The 24,358-nt window shown below is 32.9% G+C and overlaps 1 protein-coding gene across 3 annotated transcripts; it reads left to right on the top strand.

The window, feature by feature from the left end:
* The first annotated feature begins 3,244 nt into the window (after positions 1-3,244).
* LOC108997290 (histone-lysine N-methyltransferase, H3 lysine-9 specific SUVH4-like) lies at positions 3,245-23,146 on the top strand. 3 transcript variants are annotated; one of them, XM_035684007.1, is made up of 16 exons: positions 3,245-3,384; positions 3,573-4,060; positions 5,249-5,317; positions 6,000-6,068; positions 12,557-12,608; positions 12,729-12,838; positions 13,164-13,340; positions 16,161-16,259; positions 19,025-19,123; positions 19,995-20,044; positions 20,233-20,321; positions 20,670-20,829; positions 21,372-21,477; positions 21,563-21,745; positions 22,011-22,247; positions 22,665-23,146. In XM_035684007.1, exons 2-16 carry the CDS (start codon positions 3,671-3,673, stop codon positions 22,776-22,778), a joined length of 2,004 nt encoding a protein of 667 aa, XP_035539900.1. In that variant the 5' UTR covers positions 3,245-3,384; positions 3,573-3,670; the 3' UTR covers positions 22,779-23,146. The 3 variants fall into 3 exon arrangements, with proteins under 3 accessions (XP_035539900.1, XP_018829041.2, XP_035539901.1); XM_018973496.2 differs by having other exon boundaries at positions 3,271-3,384; positions 3,577-4,060; positions 22,665-23,009; XM_035684008.1 differs by having other exon boundaries at positions 3,271-3,384; positions 3,681-4,060; positions 22,665-23,009.
* Positions 23,147-24,358: the final 1,212 nt, after the last annotated feature.

Raw genomic sequence — 24,358 nt, forward strand, 5'->3', positions numbered from 1 at the left:
ACAATTTTATCAAATTCTCACATAAAATATAATAAATAATTCAATTTTTTCAAATTTCAATTTAACTTTTTTTAAAGTTTAAAACAATAATAATATTAAAAAATAATATTATGATAATATTTTATTCAACTTTAATCTAAAACTATTTCCTCTCATTTCACTGTCAAAACCAACTCTCAAAAAGTGACTTCAAACAATTGTGACTTCGGCAATCGCCCAAGTAAAGACAAATGAAGATCTTGTAGATATTCTAAACTTAGTTTGTTTTCACATATGAGATTAGTTAAGATTCAAGTTAAGAGTTGAATAAAATATTATTATAAAATATTTGTTAATATTATTTTTATTTTGAGATTTGAAAATATTTAATTATTTATTTTATTTTATATGATAATTTTAAAAAATTATAATAATTAAATAATATGAATTTAGAGAAATTATGAAAATAAACGATGGCTAGATTAACTGATACAAATCGAAAAAGCGCAAAAAAAGACATTTCTCTCCCCCAACATCATCTTCAACAAGATTTCTCTCCCCCAACATCATCTTCAACAAGTCCAAAACAAGAAAATAAATCGCTTAGCCAGAGTCACATTTATAATGCCCTATTTGGATTGATAGATAGTATCACCACATCTCATATTAACATTCAAACATCACAAGTATAAATATTTTTTAATTTAAATTATTTAATTTTTTTATCTAATTATTATAATTTTTTTAAACTTAGAAAAAAAACACAAAAACAATTTAATTTTTTAAAATTACAAAACAATAATAATATTAAAAATTTATATTATAGAAATATTTTAATTCGTTCTTTTTATCTTTTTATCCAAAATCACATAAAACATCACAACCCAAACCATTTAACTACTATTCATAAATTATTTAATTATTATATACAAATTTATGATCTCGTCTCATCCAAACACCCAAGATTAAAAAAAAATTCGGAGGAAAAGAAGGTAACAAGTAAAAATATAATAAAAAAATAAAGTCATCAATATATATATATATTATATAAAGGGCTATCATGGATCAAAATCAAGAGTTATAATAAACATACACTTTTTTATATAACCATGTTTTAAAATGAATATATTTTTATAAGATGATATTATTTTTACAAGTCATTTTATTAAAATACTATTCATTAAAAACATAATTATTAAAAAATTATATAAGACAATGGCGTGGGTATGATTTCTCTAAAATCAATATACGTCTTGTTGGAAGGTAAATTTTGTTATATAACCACGTTTTTAAATGAAGTTATTTTTATAAGATGGTGTTATTTTTATAAATTATTTTATTAAAATACTCTTAATTTAAAGCATAATTACATAAAAATTAAAAAAAAAAATGTGTGTGGGTACGATTTTTCTAAAATCAATATACATCTTGTTGGAAGGTAAATTTTTTTTATATAATCATGTTTTAAAATAAAGATATTTTTATAAAATGATGTTATTTTTATAAACCATTTTATTAAAATACTCACTATTTAAAATATAATTATATAAAAAATTATAAAAAAAATTGTGTGGATACGATTTTTTTAAAATCAATATACACTTGTCGGGAGGTTGTCCATGAAAAAGAAAAGAAAAACGTGACTCTGTAGTCTGTATCAGAGATATAACGTGAATTTTGAGATCGAGATAGGGAACATGTGGTCGAACGTTGGAGTTCGATGATCGCCGAATGCATGTTAAAGGAGCGTTGTTAGTTATCCTCGTATTATACTCTATACTCTATAATTTTTACTATTATTATTTTTATTTAATTTTTTTTTAACTAATTAAACTTTTATATTAATCATTCATACACTACATATTTAATAAGAAAAAATAAAAAAAATAAAAAAATAGTGTAATGTGTGATACGTAGGGATGAATATAATTATTTTTTTAAAAAAGTGTCTACTAATGAAAAACCAAAAAAATTAAGGCCCCTATTAGATACAAAAACACTTTTCATCTATTTAATCTAATCATTACAATTTTATCAAATTTCTATATAAAATATAATAAATAATTATATTTTTTTAAATTCTAAATAATAATATTAAAAAATAATATTCTAAAAATATATTATTTAATTCATCTAAAACCATCTAATCTTACTATCCAAATGAGCCATGCATTTATGTAAAAACATACTGAAAATTTTAGTAACTATATATTAAAATTCATAAATTTTAGGCTAGGTTTGAATACTAAAATTATCTCAATCTATCTTATATCATTATTACAATTTTTACAAATTCTCACATAAAATATAACAAACAATTTAAATTTTTTAAATTTTTAAATAATAATAATATTAATAATAAATATTTTAAAAATATTTTATTCAATTTTAAACTTTTATATAAAATTATCTTATCTCATTCTACTATTTAAATCCCACATAAATAATATAAATAGGACCCATTTAACGGATCCACGTTCTTTTACTATCTATTACTATTTGAAAAATGATAAATACACAATATTTTTTATAATATATTTCAAAATTATGTTTTAAAATAAAAATTATTATTATAAAATCTCACATAAAATAATAAAATTTTATAAAAATACTCTCATTTTATATAATGTACTGTATAAAGTGTGTGAGAAGTATTGAGTGTGTAAGAACATCTTTATTGGCTTAGTCAAAGTTGAAAAATAGTTAAAATTTAGATAATTTGTATAAAAAAAACCCCACATTAGATTAGTCATTTTTAAAACAATTTGAATTTTAGTTACAGTGCTTCACCAAATATAATTAACTATAATTGCTTCATTAAACATTAAAATATTTATTTCAGACTCCAAGCAAACAAATTAAATTAATTAGAATATAATTAATTTAATATTTATAATATAATTATTATTAACATTTAATAATATTTTTTTAATATTAATTTAATTAAAATAATATTTTTTTAATATTAATTTAATTAGAGTATAATTATTATTAACATTTAATAATATATTTTTTAATATTAATTTAATTAGAATAGAATTATTATTAACATTTAATAATATTTTTTTAATATTAATTTAATTAAAGTATAATTATTATTAACATTTAATATTTTTTTAATATTCATTTAATTATAATTTAATGTGAAAATTGAATTTAAATAGATAATTTAACGATTAAATTTAAATAAAATAAATATAAATTTACGTGATATTAATTAAAATTTGAAGATACATTTATCCAATGAGAATGCTCTAACATTACTCTCGCTAGTTTCCCGCTGCTGGCCGGCCTTCGAAACTTTTCCTTTCCCAGTCATCTAGGTTTTATGCATGAAAAATTAAAATAAGAAACCCTAGAGTTTAAGGTTTCTTCACCCGCACGGCACTCTTCTCTGTTCCACAGGTACCGATCTTGACTTTTCTCTCCCTTGTTTTTCCGAGGAACGTGATAATAAAATGTTTTTATTTTTTTTTCTTTCTAATCTCGATTCGAGAATAGATAGAGATTTTTCTGTCAAAAAAATTTGTTTTTGTTTTTTTTTTTTTTGTTGAGATTTCTGATTGTTATTTTTTATATTTAATGGGAGCAAGTTAGAGCAGCTGTTTGAAGTAATTTGTTATATATCAAATCAAGAACCAGATTAACGTGGAACTCTTCTGAATTCTGGTCTTGATTTTCTACATAATCAATGGTCGTAGTAAAGGATTCTGGTGGTAATATTGCGTCGAAGAAGAATGTTGCGCAATGTGGTAAAAAAATCGAACCGAAGAGTCCGGTGCGACGTAGCCCAAGACTACAAAAATTACAGCGAATGGCTAGTCCCAGGCTTCAAAAGACACTGGAGGATCAAAAGCCTCTCGGTAGTTGTAAGAGAAAGAGATTATCTGATGGCGTTAAAGATCAAGTTAGCGAGAAGATGACTGAGGCGGGATTTGTGGAAGACATCGTATGTACAAGTGATACGAGGACAGGTCATAACTCTGGTTGCCCTCCTCAAGTTGATGATTTGAATAAAAGCGCTGCAAGCGTGAAAAGGACACTGAGAATTTTTAACAGGTTTTATCTTCGCTTTGTTCAGGTGATTATTATAATAATGCGTGTCAATGTATGTATCTATTTGTGATTGTGGTCAAGTTGCCTTCAGGTTTATTTATTTATTTAATATTTCAAATGATAGAAACTCTTATGGTTTTTTTTTAATTAATAAAAGCTATTATACGTTATTTTGATATATATATATATATATATATATTTGATTGGCACCGGATGTCTAGGAACAGTGTTTCGACTAATCCCGGAGGTGCACAGGCACTCCACAGCATTATTTTGATATATCAGATAACGCATATTATCTTATGATTCTATTCCACACTTGCTATCATGCTCTTATGGTTTTTCAATTTTTAAATTCATAAAAGCTTTAGAGAAGGAACTTGCAAATTATCTATTCTACACTAGCTTATTGCATCTCTTCCCTTCTAGTTTTTCCAATATGTTCTGTAATTGATTAGTGTGGATAGATAATTTTGCAAGTTCCTTCGCTGCTAACTTGTTTTGGTAAAATGAAGTATTCTCAAATATTCTAAAAACTTCTCATAATTTCTTTCTCAAACATCACCCAAACACAAAATACTTTTCAATTTCAAATATTCAACGTTTTTATCTAATTATTATCTAATCATTATCAAAACACAAAACCCAATACAACTTTCTCAAACTTCCAAACAATACACAAAAAATAATACAAGTTTTTCAAATTTCAAAACAAAAATAATATTTAAAATAATATTTAAACAATTTTTTAACTTTAAATATTTTTATTCAAAATCTTATTTCTCTTTTACCAAAACCTAATAAAACATCTTAACTAAAACCAATTAACTACTATTTATAAACCATTTCACTACCATTCATAGAATTTTGAGATATTGGTTGTTGGAGTGAGCTCAACACATCCCAAATCAATCATTGATGAAACTCACTATTTTTTAAACTTTCAATAACAAAGTTAAACTCATTTCAACCTACTTTATACATTCAAACATGTATCTCAACCTATTTACAATCAAACACATCTCAATGGGATCCACAAAATATTACTATTCGCATATCAGTTCAGATTATCTGAGATCATCTCAGCATCCAATCGCATTCCAAACAAACCCTAAGGCTAATATATCTGCGAAATTCTAATACTTGCTGTTTTGTCTACTTCAATAATTTGATAGTCATTTTTTATTTACGTAGTCTGTCTATGTATGCACAGGAAGAGGATAAGAGGTGCAAGAAGCCTAAGGATAAGGATCTGAAACTTTCTAATGGCTTAGACAATAATGTGAGAATCTCGAACTTCAATTTGCTTTTCGTTTTTCTACTTTTTAGTGGTGTCTTTTTTTGTTCAAGTTTGGATCAATATGCTCAAGAAGTTCTAGTTTTTTGCACTTCCTTGCACTCTACCTCACTTTTAATGCTTTTTCTAAGTTAGACATTGAAAATTTTGGAGAAAGCACAAATTGAAGTTGAATCTTTACAGTCTGCTGTTATACCAGGCTTTAGTTGTACTACTTCGTTTCTATATGCAATGTGCTTAGTCAGTTACACTATGTTTGGATTCTTCATTTGTGTAAACATGCTAACCATCCTGTTGAATTATTAATTACATTTCAACTTTTATGTGAGATATGCATCCTTGCTAGCAGTTGAGATGATTTATCAAATTTGTTATTAAAATTCTGAATAATTCATTGTATCCCTTCTTATCCCTGTAGTAATTGTGTTATCTGGTTTTTTCTTTATGATCTTCCAATTTCAATGCTAGTTCTTGTCAATTTGTCAATTCCTGCTTTCAGATTTCATAATGTATTCGCCAGACCTACACTGCTCAATGATCCATAGGTTTTCTAGTGATTCTGTGCCATGCACATATTAAAGCAGAAGATATTGGATTGGTCTCTTGATGTTTGTTTATCTCCGTGCTTATTTACATTAATGCCCATCAATGCCACAAATGTTTGCAGAATAGGAATGCATCTGATGATTCTCTTAGGAGATGTTCAAAGCGACCTGATTTGAAAGCAATTTCCGAGGCAAGTAACTGGCTTATGCATGTACATATATCGCATGTGGTAGAAAGTTTTCAGCCTTGGTCATTGAAGAACTATGGTTTAGCTAACCAAAGAAATGACATGCTTTCTCTGTTACGCTCTTAGTTTGTTTGATTGCTACCATATTGCTGCTATGTTTACAAAAAATCATGATGATGTTAAAATCACATCAAATAAGAAATGTTGTTATCAGGCTGAGGTGCATTTAAACTTTCCAAATTGTGATTCCTAACTTTACAGTATTATAGCTGTGAAATTTGCAAAGTTCTGGTGAAATCGCATGCCACCAGCAATTTATCAATTTTCTGCTTAAAATTCACTAAAATAAAGGGCAAGTTATATGGAACAACTAAGAATAATGGCTGGAAACCCATTATCAAGGGTGTATTTGCATTGTTTCAACCCATTTTTTTAGATGAGCAAGTTAAGCTTTACTAATGATTAAAATAGGTGTTGCCTTGGTACACAAGGCATATACATGGATACACCTAACTCAAAAGATTAAAAGAACATAAAAGTCCTGTAAGCTCTATTTTGGTAAGTGAGATAATTTTGTTAATGCGCCCAAAAAGGCACAATACAATATATATGCCTTGTTAAAAAGAGAAAATGGATTAATCAAATTCTGAAATCTAAAACTGGAGAAACATATGATAACATGTTCTAAAAAAGAAAATCTTAAGCTACTCCAAAATCTTCACAAAATCCCTGAAGCTTTGGTCATTCCTTTCCTTCCATGTACACCACATTAGGCAGATTGAGATAATTTTCTGCAAAACTTTACTCGATTGACTCACTGTGAAATTGACTTTCCAACACATTAAAAAATTCCATCACCAGTTGTGGCATGACTCAGCCTAGTCCAAAAATGTTCTTTTTTTATTAGTAAGAAATTTTATTAATCGCGTAATTGGGTATAGCCCAGGTAAACAAGAAGTATACAAGAGGTGAACCTAATTACAAGCTAACTGTTGTGAAAATCAACATAAAAGTTAGTAAGGCTAGTCTCACTCAATACAATGGCTGAAGCCCAAAGTAACAATGTATGATAGAAAAGGTCCCTAAATCCTTCCATCGACCGTTCCCTGTTGTCAAAGCAGTGTCCATTCCTTTTGTTCCAAGTACACCATATTAAACATAGAGGCACCATCTTCCAAACAGCTGCTATTTGACGATTACCCTGAATTCCTCTCCAGCATAACAATAAATCAACCACCTTCCTAGGCATGACCTAGGCAATACCAAGAGAAGATATCATCCCATAAAGCCTTGACCACTTCACAGTGTAAAAGAAGATGATCCGTTGTTTCTCCATTGCTTTTACACAATAAAACACCAATCCATTATCAAGAGTCTATTTTCCCATGGGAGGCCAGCCAGCTAAAAAAAGCAACCTTAAGTGGAACATTACTCCTCCAAATACTCTTCCAAGGGAAAACAATAGAAGAATGCGACGACAAAACCTTGTAGAAGGATTTGACCGAGAAGTTGTTGCTCCCGGTTTGCTTCCAAAGCAACTTGTCTTCCCTTTTAGCTTTTAGGTTCAGTGCATAAAGTGCCCTGTAAAGTTTTGTAATGCTCTCCCAATCCTGGACAGCTCTAGTCAACCTTACCAACCATTGGAAAGAACCAACGGAAGTGACCATGTTATCAGCCACTGAAGCGTCCTTATCTAGCGTGATCCTATAAAGTGAAGGGAAAGTGTTCTTCAAGGCGATATCACCACACCATATATCGGACCAGAATATGATTCGTGTTCCCCTTCCCACCTCAATTCTGAAATTGTTGGAGAAATCTACCCATCCGTTCCTGATACATTTCCAAATCCCACCCCCTATGCTCCTCTTACTTCATTAGAGCACCATCCTCCCCAAATGCTCCCGTATTTGACTTCAATGACATTCCTCCAAAGAGTGTCCCCTTCCCGATGGTACCACCATGGCCATTTCCCTAATAGAGCAGAATTGAAGATTCTCAACTTTCTAATCCCCAAACCGCCACAAGGGGTGCAGATTTTCTCCCACTTGATTAAGTGGAACTTTTTCTCATCTTCTAGGTCTCCCTACAAGAAATCACAAAAAATCTTCTCCAATCTTTTTTTTTTTTTTTTTGATAAGTAAAAAATCTTCTCCAATCTATTAGATAAAGATGGGAAACATGTTGGGAGATTAGATAGCATGCTCTTGATTAGGGTGATTCTACCATGTTTGGACAAATAGATCCGTTTCCAAACTGCCAATTTACATTCAATCTTTTCGACAGTCCCATCCCACATTGCCTTGAATTTATGAGGAGCCCCCAAAGGAAGGTTGAGATACTTCATAGGCAGGGATGACACCGTGCAGCCCAAGATGGCAGCCAATTCGCCTCTGTTATGAACCAAGCAAACAAGAATCATTTCAAACTTAGATAAATTCACCTTATGACCGGAGACAACTTTGAAGCAAAGCAATAGTGCCCTCAAGGAGCGAATCTGGTCGTGATCAAGCTCGCAAAGAATCAAGGTGTCGTCAGCAAAGAGAAGGTGAGATACTTGTAAACAACCATTCGATGAGCCGCCTATCGAGAAACCTGAGATGATATCCCTATCCACCACCGCCTTCAACATTTTGCTCATCACATCCATTAATAAAACAAACAAGAAAGGGGACAAAGGGTCCCCTTGTTGCAGACCCCGAGAGCTGTTGAAAAAGCCTTCGGGAGTGCCTTTTACCTAGACCGAAAATCTGACGGAGTGATGCAGTATTTTATCCATTGACACCATCTCTCCCTGAATCCATGTCTACCAAGGATATACACCAAAAAATTTCAGTTTACGTGATCAGATGCCTTCTCCTTATCCAGTTTACAAAGGATACCTGGGGTGCTGACTTTGAGTCTGCATTGCCAAGCATTCATTGGCAATGAGTTCGAAGTCAAGAATTTGTCTTCACTTGACAAAAGCATTTTGTGACTTTGAGATGATCTTCCCCATGACTTTGCTCATCGAATTAGCTAGGACTTTTGAAATGATTTTATATACCCCGCTTACCAGGCTTGTGGGACGGAAATCTTTCACCTCCACCGACCTTACCCTTTTAGAAATAAGAGCAATGAATGATACGTCAAGGCTTTTCTCAAATTTCATGGTTGAGTGAAATTCAAGAATGACCTTCATAATGTCCTCCCTAACAATATCCCGGCAAGTTTGACAGAACCTTAGGCCTCCAAGTGTGTTGTTCTGTGAGTAGTTTAGCATAAAAGTTAACAATGTGATCCTTAATTTTTGCATTGTCCCTGAGCACCCTGCCTTTCGGGTGGAGAACCTTAATGACATTATTTCTTCGGTGGTAGTTGGCAACTCGGTGAAAAAGCTTTGTGCTTTTGTCCCTCTTCCTTTAACCAAAGAGTCTGAGATTTTTGTCTCCAAAAAATCTCCTCTATGAGGGTATTTTTTCTAGCTTAGCCTCAACAACCCTTTTCCTTGCCTTGTCTTCATCCGAGAGAGCCCCGTCAGACTCCTTTTCATCAAAATTCTGCAACTCCTGAAATAGAATTTTCCGCTGGTCATTAATGTTCCCAAAGGCTTCCTTGTTCCATTTTTTCAGATCACTTTTCAAGGTTTTAAGTTTTCTAGCCAACACGAAACTAGGAGTGCCTGAAAAGTGATAGGAGGACCACCACGAGCTAACTTTATCCATGAAACCGTCTACTTTCAGCCACATGTTCTCGAATTTAAAATATCTTCGCCCCTCATGAAGGCCTCCACAATCCAATAAGAGGGAAAATGGTCGGAGCATAGTCTTGGGAGATGTTTTTGGCATAAATTAGGAAAGTGGGCCTCCCATGAAGGAGAGACAATAAATCTGTCCAGCCTAGACTAGGTATAGTCTCCTCTCGCCAAAGGTAGATCAACCAAATTCAGCTAAAAATATAGGGATGAAAATCTGCCATGGCTGGCCCGATACTTGAGTTCCCTGACCTTTCACTTGGGAATAGGGTGATGTTAAAATCCCCTCCAATACACCACGGGCCACCCGCCAACCGCACAAGCCTGTGATCTCATCCGATAAAAGCCTTATATTGATGTCGATATTAGGTCCATATACTCAGGCAAAACCCCATTTGAAGCCATCATCCACGTTTGTGAAAGAACAAGCCACCAAAAATTCAGTGACGTACTCCTCTGTCATATTAACTACTCTTTTATCCCATCACTATGATACCTCTTGAGGCTCTCTTGGAAGCTAGAAAGACCCAATCCATCTAAGAGCAACCCCACAAACTTCTGATTATATTTATGTCAACATTCTTCAACTTAGTCTCTTGCAAGCAGATTACGTCAACCTTCCATTCCTGAATTAGTTTCTTCACCCTTAGGCGCTTGTTCGGGTCATTCAACCCCCTAACATTCTTAGGGGTGTCAAATCGTGTTAACGGGTCGTGTTCGTGTCGTGTCAAGGTATGTGCATTACACTTAATAGGTCAACACGAACACGACCCGTTAAGGATTTCTTATCAAAATTTCAAACCCGAACACGACATGATAGGATAACGGGTTGACACGACACGACCCGTTATGACCCGTTAATGAATAAGAAATAAATTGACACGATGCGACACGACACGACCCGTTTGACTTAATTGATTTTATATAAATATTTAAATATAAATAATATCTATAAAAAATAAAAAACTAACTACAAGTCTAAAATTATAATCCAAACAAATATGATCCACACAATTTGTAATAATATTCATTATTAAAATTACATCCCAAATATAAGAAATAAAACATACAATGTAAATATATTAATGTTACAATCTAAAATATAATAAAAAATTAAAAATACAGATCTAAACAAATTTAGAACTTGAAGAAGGAAGTGGAGCGTCTTCTTTACCTTTTAGGTCTAAGGGTATAAAGGTAAATTTAATTTTCTTAATGGGTCATAACAGGTTGACCCGTTAGTGACCCGTTAATCAATCTTGTCTTAACGGGTCAACCTGTTTTGACCCGAACCCGTTAAGGCTAAACCCTAACCCGCTTTTATCATGTCGTGTTCGTATTGGGTTAACGGGTCGTGTCACACATTGCCACCCCTAAACATTCCATAACAGAATCTTAGGCTTCATGAGGCACCAAGATGTGCCCTATCATCATTCCTCCCTTACTGACACTTCCTTTCCTGAGTCGTAATTGATGGAACAAGAAAGCCTATTGAGATCCCTTGCTTTCTTATCCGCCGATCTGGTTGGGAGGATCTGTCCTGCTTCAATGGCAATGATGAGAGCTTTAAATTGTTCCTTGAAGCCTTCATGGGAAATCCCTACACATTGGCGAATTTCATCAACCTTACGAAGAACCCAGTCTGAGTGTAATCCAAACCATAAAGGTGCTGAAGAGAGCAGAGAGGACTAGGTTCATCCCCAATATCCTCCATTTCATTGAAAGGAGCGCTAAACCCACATACCAGCTGCAATTTGATCCCATCCACTGACTCATTAGTTGAAAAAGCCCTATCCTCTTCTTTCAGAGTGCACAAGACCCTAGAGGGGACCTTGTTTGTAACTGAAAGTGTTCCTAAGGCTGTATTGGCAACATAAGAGGGTGTCTGAGATCGACGCCTCGTCATTGCTATCACCTTTGTGTGGACGTGTGACAACTCCTCGTTGAGAAATGACAGGTCGCCGGCTGTCGTAGTCCCTTTATGTGCAACCAGAGGGCTGTCGATGGCTTGAAGGCAAGAGATTGCTTCAATTCGAGCCGGGAGTTATTATGAGATAGATTGCATGCCATAAAGCACCAACAACATGGCAATAGTCCTTGAGTTCCTCAATCTTCTCACAATGCTCAAACCTTTGGTTATTTTGCTCTCTACAATTGCACACAACAAACAAGACGAGGACCATCTTCCATACTGCTTTGACCTGTATAAGCAACATGTACTGTCTGTTTTGATTCTCTCTCTGGCCTTCGAAGGGGGAGAGCTTGGAGGAGAAACATCGGTGTGGGTGAGAGACAAAGAGATCTAGGGATTGTTCATCCACTAAGGCCCCGTTTGGATTCAGAGTTGATCTTAACTCATCTTATCTAATCATTACAGCTTTCTCAAATTCTCACCCAACATAATAAACAATTCAACTTTTTCAAATCCAAAAACAATAATAATATTAAAAAATAATATTCTAACAATATTTTATTCAACTTTCAACTTTCATCTCGTCTCAACTCACTATATATCTCATCTAACAATATTAAAATGGGAGGAAACTGATGGGTTTCAATGGGAGGGAACCGCCCCCTATATATCTGTTGCATGTGCACATCACATGCTCTTATTATTGCAATGAATATAATAATGAAGCTGTTTAATTTCTTTTTCTTTTCTATATGGGAGCAGTTATAACTTTGATATATTGGAGCCTTTGGTAATCTGACCTATGCTTATTACTTCGGTTCCTTACTCTTGCTTTGTGATTTATGGCAGATGGTGAAGTCAAATAAAATTTTGTACCCTAAGAAAATAGGTCATCTACCAGGTTCGTAAATTCAGTTGTCTATTGGGCTGTAGATATTTGCTATCTGGTCCTTTATGAATGATATCAATAGTTATATGACTTGTGTAAAAAATATAATTTTATGTTCTTTTAACAATGCAGGTATTAATGTTGGACATCAATTCTTTTCACGGGCTGAAATGGTGGCCGTAGGTCTTCATGGACTCTGGTTGAGTGGAATTGATTATATTGGAGAATCTTGTAAAATAGTGGTGTGTCTATTTATTTATTTACTGGTATTTCTATATATATATTTTTTGCATTTTTTATTCAATTTTAACTCCTTTTAGAAAGAGAATTAAAATAGAGTTCAAAATATATTTATTGATAAATGAATTACTAATTTGATGCATGGGATGTGGAAATGATACTGGCAAGATAATGATGATTGATAAAGAGGCCTTAGATCTTCTTTTGTTTGGTGGATTGTGAATTTTTTTTGTGAATTCGAAAACAAATTATCTTCATGGTTTCTTGGTGCAATCCACCGTGTGTCTGTAACCTAAATATTTATAATTGTATCTTGGATTTTTGCAGGAGTACAGGAACTTTACCTTGCCACTTGCTGTTTCAATTGTCTTGTCTGGCCAATATGAAGATGATGTTGATAATTCTGAAGAAGTCGTGTATACAGGTCAAGGTGGAAATGATTTGCTTGGAAATAAACGTCAAATCAAAGATCAAGTTATGTGTCGTGGTAATTTGGCTCTTAAGGTGTGTAATATGAAAATACAGTTATACTTTTTGCTTATATATTCACTCATGTTTTTGTTTGATTACACGGGTAGTATTTGTATTTAACTCGGTAATTCTTCAGGTGATTAATTTGATAAGTTATTCTCCTCATTTCAAAGTAATATTAAACCAAGTTTAATTACTGACTTTTGAGTTCATCCTTGATCAAGTACTTACAAATTCAAATGTGTATTTAGAGAAACCCTTCACATGTTTCTCTATATGCATCCTACTCTTTAGCATGTTTTTAAATATAAAAAAACATGTTTCTCTATATGTATCATGTTCTTTAGCATTTGTAATTTTTCCTTGATTATTTAGGCAGTAAATATTACCAAACTCATAGGGATATTTAAACATTCTATATTTCCAAATGATCGTTTTGAAATATTCTTTTTTAACTAATATGTTTATTTCGTGCTTTGATTTTCAAAATGTGCCAAGATTAAATTGGATTATTCACCATCAAATAGAATATTGAAATATTTTTCAGTGAAATGCATTATTTTTAGTGTGATCCGAATAGTAAGCTGTTTCAGGTCGTCAGATTTTACTATTATCAATCCATTTCTGCAGTTATTTAACAATTTGAACTTTTTATATTAGTAGTACATCAAAGTAAAGAGACTAGGAGAAAACAGTGATACTTTCAATTTGTAGATTTGTTTTTGTACTTTAATATCTCAAGATATGCGTTATTTATATTTGCAACCATTTTTCAGAACCTCAACTTACGTAAACTGAGTGGAGTAGAATTTATTTGAACTGGGAACAAAAGATCAGATCACATCAAAATTGGTCTGATTCCTTATTCATTTCATCTCAGATAAGACTCTGTTTTTTGCCAAACATAAAAGATATCAGTATCTATGTTTTTTATCTTTATGTATTAATTACCTTCACACACCTGAAAACACATATTTTCTTATCTCTCACTCTCTATTTTTATTTATGTAAAAAATATGTGGATGATTAAATTTTCTTTGATTTTTGAGAAAATTATGTTTACCTTCTCAAATTATCACTTGTTTTGCAAGGACTCCTCCAAACTACCAACTTTGGTAGTTAGCACCCCAATTTAATACTTATATTTCAAGTTTCATTCATCATCAGATTTTGAAGTCAAAATGGATTGAAATGGGGTCAAGTGACATGCATGTGCCATTTTCTGACTTAAAATGACTAATTTTATGTGCACTATTGGCACTAATATTGGGCAATAGGGTCACTCTGGTCATTTTAATTCGATACATGGCATGTGCGAGCCATGCGATCTACTTTACATCCATTTTTATGCCAGAATTTGACAGCTGGTGCAAATTGATATAAAAGTAACTAATTTGAGTGCTGAGTAACAAAATTTGTAGTTTGGAGGTGCCATTGCAAAAAGGATGATAGTTTTGAGTGGCCAAGTGTAATTTCCCCATATTTTTATAATGTTTAAAATGACTGATTGTAATAAGGAATTTTTTTTAGATATCTAGCATAAGTTTACATGGTAAATCAACATTTAGCCGGAGTGGTGGTGGAAATTCTGCTTGATTGTACTCATTTTAATGAAATTATGTTATATTTCAATCTATGTGCATGCCAAACAAATAAATTGGAGTCTATAATCAACTCATTTTATTTCATTGATGAATTGAAGATGAACTCCTAGTTTTGGTCTTCACGAATTGAAAGGCATTGATTTTAGATTCCATTAGTTTCAACTTAATGAAATAAGTAATTGATTTCAATTTTCAAATTGAGTATAACGAACAATTGAAATAAGGGGACTTAGAAAATTTGGGAATAACGTTTTAAGAGAAATTAAGCAATGGATTTGTGATATCCCAAATTGGATTGAGTATAGGAAGGGGGTGAATGGGATCCTGCATTGCTTGGGAGGAAAAAAATTCAAGATTTTTATAATGATTCTCAATGACTCCAATTGTAATCGTGACTAGTCCTTTTGGAGTATGGGCTCATATGTGGTTTGGGCGTTCCTTGGATTGTTACAAATGGTATCAGAGACAAATCCATACATAAGTATAGGACTTGGGCCATGCCACCTATGATGCAATGACCTGACGATGATGCCGGGAATTTTAGGGGGGTAGCTTGTGATATCCCAAATTGGATTGAGTATAGGAAGGTGTCGAGTGAAACTCCACATTACTTGGCAGAGAGAAGTTCAAGTCCTTTATAATGATTCCAAGGGACTCTGATTGTAACCTTCAATAGTCTTTTTGAAGTATGGGTCCAAATGTAGCTTGGGCCTTCCTTGGGTTGTTGCAAGATTGTTTTTAGCTCCACACCATTAGAGATGGAAATAAGAGTAATTCATGTATCATTTCTATTGATCTACTCCTTATGTTGTTGTGAATCATACAAGTAGAATTTTTGTCACTTTGGCACAATGTATCGTCGATCATAGATTTGCTAAGCGACTTAGGTTTGTAGTATAATTGGCAAATGCTTAAGTTAGAACCCATGGTTTCAGCAAAGAGAATATAATTGTGCAAACAGCCCTGAATATAATGCTAGGGTATAGGCAAACTTGAACAGAGTCTAATGCTATTTATAGTACCATGATTTGTGATTAATCGCAATTTTGACTTGTATATGGAGATACGTATATTGACTATAAAGTACACATTATTGAGTTGTGTTTGGCAATGAGCAATTCGATAAATCTTTACCAACATTTACCTTAGAATGATATATCTTTGGAATGTGGAATGTTTTTTCTTAACTGATGTTTATTGTATGTAGTTTTATCTTTTATACTTCGAAAACAAAAATTATCTTTTGCAGAACAGCATGGATCAAGATGTATCTGTTCGAGTGATCCGTGGACATAAATGTGCTAGTGGTAATATTCGCAAAGTTTACACTTATGATGGTTTGTACAAGGTAGAACATAATTATGATTATAATTTTTGTTTGTAATGAAAGAATCTATAAGACTTTTGAAGTCCATGGATATTGTTTTAATGTGAATTGAAAATACACTGTTAATGTCTGGCTCATATTTATGATTTTTTTGTGTTCAATGGCTGCACAGATCTAGGCCATATAATTTATATCCACTCTTTCTACACTTTTTTGGATTTTGAGAATTGGGAATTGTCGCAGATCTTTTACATGTGACGCTTCCATATCATACACATACCTGCTGATACTTCTCACCACATGCAACAACATTCCTTATTTAAGTGCTCATATTTGTTGTGAAAATCATATTGTAAGTGCTCATGCCTTATTTCTTAATGGATACATTAGGATGCATGCATGATAGACTAAATTTATTTGTAATACTCCAATCCCATTTTGGGAATATGAATAACCTATATAGAGTGGGTGGGTTATAAAGGTAGTGATGGGTGCTAAGTCAGTGGCTACTAATTAGTGATTTTGGGCTTATATAAGTGATTCTAGGGAAGATTCAATTTGACTTAGCTTTTTTGAGGTTCTAGCACAGATGTGGTTAGCACTTTCCTTGGATTGTTTCATATGATATCAGAGCTACCTAGTTAGGCCAATCGTGTGATACAGGAGAATTGCATGACATGTCCTTTACGGGGACATCAAGAACTTAAGAGGGGGAGTATATAAAATCTCAGACCTACATTGAAAGATAACTTGCATAAAGTGGACACTCTATAAAAGTAGTCATGGGTGCTAAGTCCATTGGCTACTTATTAAGTAAATTTGGGTTTTATAAGTGATTCTAGGAAAATTTCAAATAACTCATCTTTTTAGGGTTATAGTGCATACGTGTCTAGAGCTTTTCTTGGGTTGTTTCATCTTATCTTACAACTACAATATTTGAGTTATTCTATTCTCAAGCCAGTGTGTAGAGCACACCATCCACTTCAATTAAATGGTAAGATTTGATTTGTAAGATTGAAATTTTAATATTTATCTTCCAAATTAAATTATGCCATGTAGGCACTTTACTAGATGTGCTCTACACACCGGCTTGAGAATACAATTTATCTTTTGACGAACCTTTTTTTTTTATTAGTATTCAAGGATTGTATTAATGAAGTCAATAGGCAGGGGCAGACTATATATTTCTTCATATGTTTATATGCTAAATTACTTTTTATTTATTGGAAAGTTTGTGCTAAATTTCTTTTTTTTTTATCAGTAAATAAGAATTTTATTAAAATAGGCGAAGCCAAGTAAATGGAACATATACAAGAGCAACACCTATGCATGAGTGTCTAATAATACAAGGAAATCATTTACGTTCATGCCATTAAAGTCTATTACAATCAACAATGGAGTAGAGTATGAAAAAATAAAGTTCCAATCTCGTCCATTGTCCGTTCACGATTTTCAAAACTTTGACCATTCCTCTCCATCCATATGCACCACCATAGACATATCGGTATCATCTTCCACATGGCTGCAATTTGAGTGGTACCTCAGATGCCTTGCCGGCTGGCCAAAAAATCCATAACCCTTCGTGGCATCACCCAATGGAGCCCCGCTCTAGCAAATATATCATTCCACAAACTCATGACTACGTCACAATGCAGTAATAAATGATCCACTGACTCCCCACTGTTCTTGCACATATAACACCAATCCAACACAATAATTTGGCGTTTCCGTAGGTTATTTAATGTGAGAATCTTCCCTAATGAAGCTGTCCATACAAAAAAAAAAAAAAAAAAAGCTTTTAGGGTGGTCTTGGTCCTCCATATGTTCTTCCATGGGAATGGTCTTGTAGAATGTTTCATAAGGGACTTAGAGCATTCCCAATGGGTTATGTAAAACCCATGTTTTTGTAAAATTTGAAGGAAATAGCTCAATATAGCCCATCCAATGGATTATGTATTTTATAACTAATATCCAGTTTGCTATAGTACCATCTCTACATCTATGGAACACTATTTACACTTGTGTAAATATTTAATTCATTTCTCTCTCTATTTTTTACTTTTTATTAATTTCTTTATATACTTTCTACTTTTTAGTTTATTTGAAATGAATAAAATATATTAAGTATAATATTTAAATGATATAAAGAAAAAACAGATAAGCTGACGTATGGTATATTGTAAAAGTCAGTATGTAAAATAGAAAAAGTGGATTTTGGTGATGTATTTTAAGGATAGGATGAAGAATTCATTCGGAGTGCTCTTATAATACAACTGTACAATAAATCTTCCCTCCTTGGATGGTGACCACAAAATCATAGAAGTTCCTCCGTTCACTCTACAATTATACACCAGATTAAAGAAATATGTAAATATGTCAATTTCCCAGTCTTGGGCAGCTCTAAGGAACATGATATTCCACTGGGGAGAGCCACTAGAAAGATCCATGAGTTCTGCTATTGAAGCCTCCTGTTTTTGTGCGATGCTGTATATTGTTGGATAAGCTTCCTTAAGGACTCAATCTTTTCACACCATAAATCAGTCTAGAAGTTGATTCTGGAACCATCCCCAACTGCCAAACGTGTGTATCGGTGGATGTTTGTCCAGCCTCTTCGGATGTGTTTCCAAAGCCCCACTTCATGAGGTCCGCTCACCTCATTCGAGCACCATCCTCCCCACAATCCACCATATGCGAAATTACTTAATATCGAATCCTATATTCTTATCGAATTCTTATATTGACCAAATGTCAAGTGTGTGTTCTGTCTCTTTTTCTTTGTCTTTCAGGTTGATCATTATTGGAAAGAGAGAGGTGTTGCTGGATTTATTGTTTTCAAGTATCGCTTAAAGCGAATTGAAGGACAGCCCAAATTGCTCACAAATCTGGTATTTTTGTTTTTTCTGTTTCTTCAGGTGCTCTGTGTATAAACACAACCGAAATTCCCACCTAAATAGATAGGAAAGAACTTCTAGCCATATCGAGAACATGGAAACTATATTTGTTGATAATAACCATATATAAGCACTTTGATTTATTGTCATGGAATCATTTCACTTTTAAGCAATCCAGTACGTGGTTTTGGGGGATATGGTAGCTCCGATATTAAAATCAAATTTGTTTGCAGTTTGTAAGGTCACTTATAGAATGTCGAAATTGACTAGTTAAGTATTTCATCTTAAACTGTAATTCAAATACTTGTTGAAAACATGTCTGGTATCCCACATGCACTTTAATGGTTCAAATAAACTGGAAGCTCAAACCTGTGTGCTCTGGGCATGGAGTGGATACTGTAACCTCAAAAATATATAACCTGTAGGTAAACTCGTAATGGGTTGTTGCAAATTATTGTTCTCTCGTGCCTTTTCTTATAGATGATCTGTAGTAGTTTCACTGAGTCCCGGTTTTCTTATTTTCATACATGATTTGTACGAACACAAATAGGATTTATCAAGTGATCCTGAAGATTTTGTTGAAACTTGAGATCTTGTGTCTCCATATCTTGATTTTGAATTATCAAATAGCATGTATGGACCGTTCCTGTCTTAACCTAGTTCTTATGCGTTTCTTGTTTTGACTCTTCTTTGTGCATGCTTTTTTAGTGGCATGTTGAATTTATCTTTTGTTTGCATTTCTAGGCTGCATTTATATCATATTTAAGTACTTAATTCCTCTTTCTGGTGATTCCATCGATGACTGAAACCTCTTTGTTGTTCATAGTACTACTATTCTCACTTCTAGTTTCACTTCTTAAATCAGGTTAGTTTTGCTCGGCAGCGAGTCTCTAGAGGTCATTCTGAATTAGATGGGTACGACTTCTGTAAGCCTACTGCATTAATGATGAACTAATACTTCACATGAATTAGGGCTACAGCTGTTTGGTCTTTTGATAGAATCTTATTTAAAAAACGAAAAAAAAAAAAAAACGAAGGAAGAGTGTGTCGTATTTCATAATGATTATATTCAATATTTGAACTTGAGTCGGTTATATTTCCAGATTTGTGTGTGAGGACATCTGCGGTGGTCAGGAAAATTTATGTATTCCTGCTTCAAATGAAAATGATGTTCCTCCAGTTGCACCCTCCGGTAAATTCTCCTATGTAATATTTTGCCTAAAAGTTTGTGTAATTATAAGAGAGAGGAAATGTCATGGAGAAACATACAGGTTATATGTCTTCATAAAGTGTGCTCCATTGGATGACATTAGGACATCATGTGCAGTTTCTGATCTTAAGGACAGCTAATTTAATTTAGGTTCATTTTATCCTTAAGTTCTACCATATTCACTTTACATATTTACCATTTGAGGTCCACCTTCTGTGTTGCTGCTTTTACTCCTGTAAAGTTTTTCCTTTTCTTTTTTTCTATACCGATAAACAATTTGTGGTACCTATTATGGATTCCAGTAATTCAGACAAATTTCTGGAATTGCAGGGTTTGAATATATCAAGTCTATCCAAGTTGCGCACAATGTAACTATGCCCCCAAATGCTCCTGGTTGCAATTGCAAAGGAAAATGTACTAATGCTGAGAAGTGTTATTGTGCTCGACTTAATGGCGGTGATTTCCCATATGTGCGCCAAGATGGTGGCAGGTGAGATTTGTGCAGTTGGTTTGATGTCAATGACAGAAATGTTAACCATGGAAAAATAGATAATTTAATTTAGAGGATGGTTTGAAAGGAAATATCACCATAACCGCCAGAGACATGATTCCTTAATAATTATCACTAATGCTGATGAATCACCATAACCAATTTTATGCACAGTTCTCTTTCTTTTGTTATTTAACATGCCTCATTTCATGTTTTTCTATTGTTATAGCATGCCGGTTGAATTTTTAAAGATCTGTATTTACTATTAATGTTAAGTCATCCTCCTTTGGTTACATAGATGAGATAAGATAAAAGTTGAAAGTTGAATAAAATATTGTTAAAATATAACTTTTTTAATATAATTTTTATTTTGGAATTTGAAAAAATTGAATTGTTTAATTATATTTTGTGTGGGAGTTTGAGAAAGTTGTAATGATTATATGAGATGAGATGAGTCTCATCATCTTGGTAACCAAACCAGGCTAATTTGATCTTTCTTTTATGTGTGAACCATTTATGTCTTTTCCTTGGTTTCTTTTCAGATTAGTTGAACCAAGGGATGTTGTGTACGAATGTGGTCCAAGATGTGGCTGTGGACCGAATTGTGTCAATCGTACTTCTCAGCAGGGAATGAAGTACCAACTTGAGGTCATTTAACCAAAATCTAGTAATTTTTCCTTGGTATATAGCTTATGTGACAGATGATTAAACCTTTTTTCTTTCCATTGAGCAGGTCTATCGCACGGAGAATAAAGGCTGGGCAGTTAGGTCTAGGAACTTTATTCCTTCTGGTGCACCAGTTTGTGAATATGTTGGAATTCTCAGGAAAAATTGCGAATTAGACAGCGTCTCAGGGAATGACTATATATTTGACATTGATTGCTGGCAAACAATTAACGGGATAGGAGGAAGAGAGGTACCAATACAGTTATATTGGAATTAGAATTTGTGGCTGTGCGATTCTGTTCTGTCTTGTTAGGATGTATTAAACAGTTTAAATTTATTTTTCTAATGCGGCAGCTTTATATTTCTGTGTCAATTGAAGTATATCAGAAATGGTAGAAAAGGGAAAATTATTGCCATCCAATTTTATTATAGAATGATCTTATTCAGAAACTATTATATTAGGTCACTTTTGATATAGTTTCAAAGTATTCATCTGAAGTGTCTTTTCTTTGCAGAGGCGATCATGTGATGCATCTATACGTTTAAGTAATCATGCTAAGGAAATATATGACCAGATATCTGAAAGTGAGCCTGAGTTTTGCATAGATGCAGGTGCTTCTGGCAATGTTGCCAGATTCATTAATCATGGTTGCGAGCCTAACCTCTTTGTTCAGTGTGTTTTGAGTTCTCACCATGATGTTAGACTTGCGCGAGTGATGTTATTTGCTGCAGATGACATAGTCCCTATGCAGGTAAAGGTTCTTCGTGATTTATTTTTAGTTTTTCCACCTCATTGTTATGCCTCTGAAGCATAATGAAATTGTGGACATCAAGGCTCATGTTCACGGTGTTTTGTCTGTGTTTTTTTTATGACTAGAGTTTAAGGTTTCTCTGTCTCTCTCTTGATGGACTTGCTATTTTCATATTTTATTATATAGTCAATATATTCACATCTCGATTTAACTAAACTTACAACCTGTGTTTGAACCATCACGTACCTTATAATATCTGTTGTGCTAGACGTAGGTCATGGACGTTTCACTTTTGGCTAGTATCCTTATGGGAGTCTGTTGTGCTAATAATTTGTAAATACTATATTTCTGGGACTGTCCATAGCTTGCATAGATTTACAACTTCCTTGGTATGACAGTGTTTCGTGTTAAAAACAGGAACTCACTTATGACTATGGATACGAACTTGATAGTGTTATTGGGCCTGATGGAAAAATAATCACTATGCCATGCTACTGTGGTGCAGGCGACTGTCGAAAGCGTTTGTACTAGGCAGACGAAGTTTCACCATTTTTGTTATTTGTCCCCATCTGTGTGTAGTGCCCTGCCCCCAAGTCAAATGTGGATATATATTACCGTCCAATATATATAGTTTACCTTAGTTCTGTATTTAACTTTTTAAGTAAGGGACTAGTGTTTTGTCGTGGTTATTTAACTTTTCTGATGCCCTTTTGAGGACATATTACTGTAAATGACATGCGTTGGTCTGAAAGAAAGTTTCTACCGTTCTGCTCATTTTGATTTTAACATTATTAGTTTGCTTCTTGGAGAAATTAATAAATATATATATATATATATTTATATAATATAGGCACACAAGCACGCACATACATGCTTTAGCATTTTTCTTTTCTTTTCTGGTATGTTTTTCATCTCTGCTTGTGCCATTAACAAGCACGAATATCATGTTTCTATGCGAGTTGGGAACCTGATAATCCTGTAGAAGATGCTTAGAAATTTATTGAGATCCCAATAAATACCTTGCTGGAATTCTAGAGTTTTGGGAAGATTGTGACACAAAATGTGGATCTTACAATAAATAATGAATAGTTATTAGTGCTGGTGTGAGTGATATTGAATACTTATTTAAGTATTATAAGAACTACGTGTGTTTAATCCTTTTTGCAATGCTGGGGGCTGGTTTGTGGATCTGTCCTTGAACTCTATTACGTGATTCCTCAACAACTGAGCATCTGGACTCGAAGGTGGTATTCTTATATTTACTATGGCGTTACGGAACAAAGATTAGTGATTCACACTGTAGGGGTGTAACCGGTTTGGTATACACCGGTTTTGAGAATTTAAGAACTGAACTTCTGATTGCAGTCCTGGTTTGGTTTTTTCAATTTTATGGATTATCTATATTAGTAATAATATGATGTTTATATATATTAACTATTAATCTATTTATTTATAAGTACATTATTTTGTAATAATTAATATATACTAGTATAGTTTTGAATTTAACTATAGTCTATATAAGTTCTAGACTTTTTGGCAATTACAGTTTACTTCTTACAACTCCAGGATATCCTCGTGGGACTCTTTATCTCAATAATCAGTTTTGAAATTATTATTTTTTAAATAAAAGTCTGTTTTAGTCTTTTAGAAGCATTTTTTTTAACAAAAGCCTATATTTAAGCCTATATTTATATGAAAATGTATAAAAGCATAATTCCCCTACATTTATTTTAAAAATTTTAAAAAAGTGTTGAAAATCATACCTTTATATAAAAGCCTATATTATATAAAAAGTTTTTCTAATTCATTAGAAAGCATAATACTAACATTTTCCAGAATATAAAAAATATATATAAAATCAAAAACTAAAATACATATAATTCACTACATATTACATTATTTTGTTATTTACACATTACATTACAAATTACAAATTACAATATATGAATTACAAAATTATTAGCATGGTCTTCTATAATGATTTAATCTCACAGCAAGTAACAACTTCAAATGATCTGATTGAAAGAGAGCCTCCAAAAAACAAAAGTAACATGTGAGCATACAGTAACATGCATGTGGGAAAAAATATCTACTTGGAAACATCAATTTGG

The sequence above is a fragment of the Juglans regia genome, chromosome 13 (assembly GCF_001411555.2).
Source record: "Juglans regia cultivar Chandler chromosome 13, Walnut 2.0, whole genome shotgun sequence".
In the NCBI taxonomy this organism is placed as follows: domain Eukaryota; kingdom Viridiplantae; phylum Streptophyta; class Magnoliopsida; order Fagales; family Juglandaceae; genus Juglans; species Juglans regia.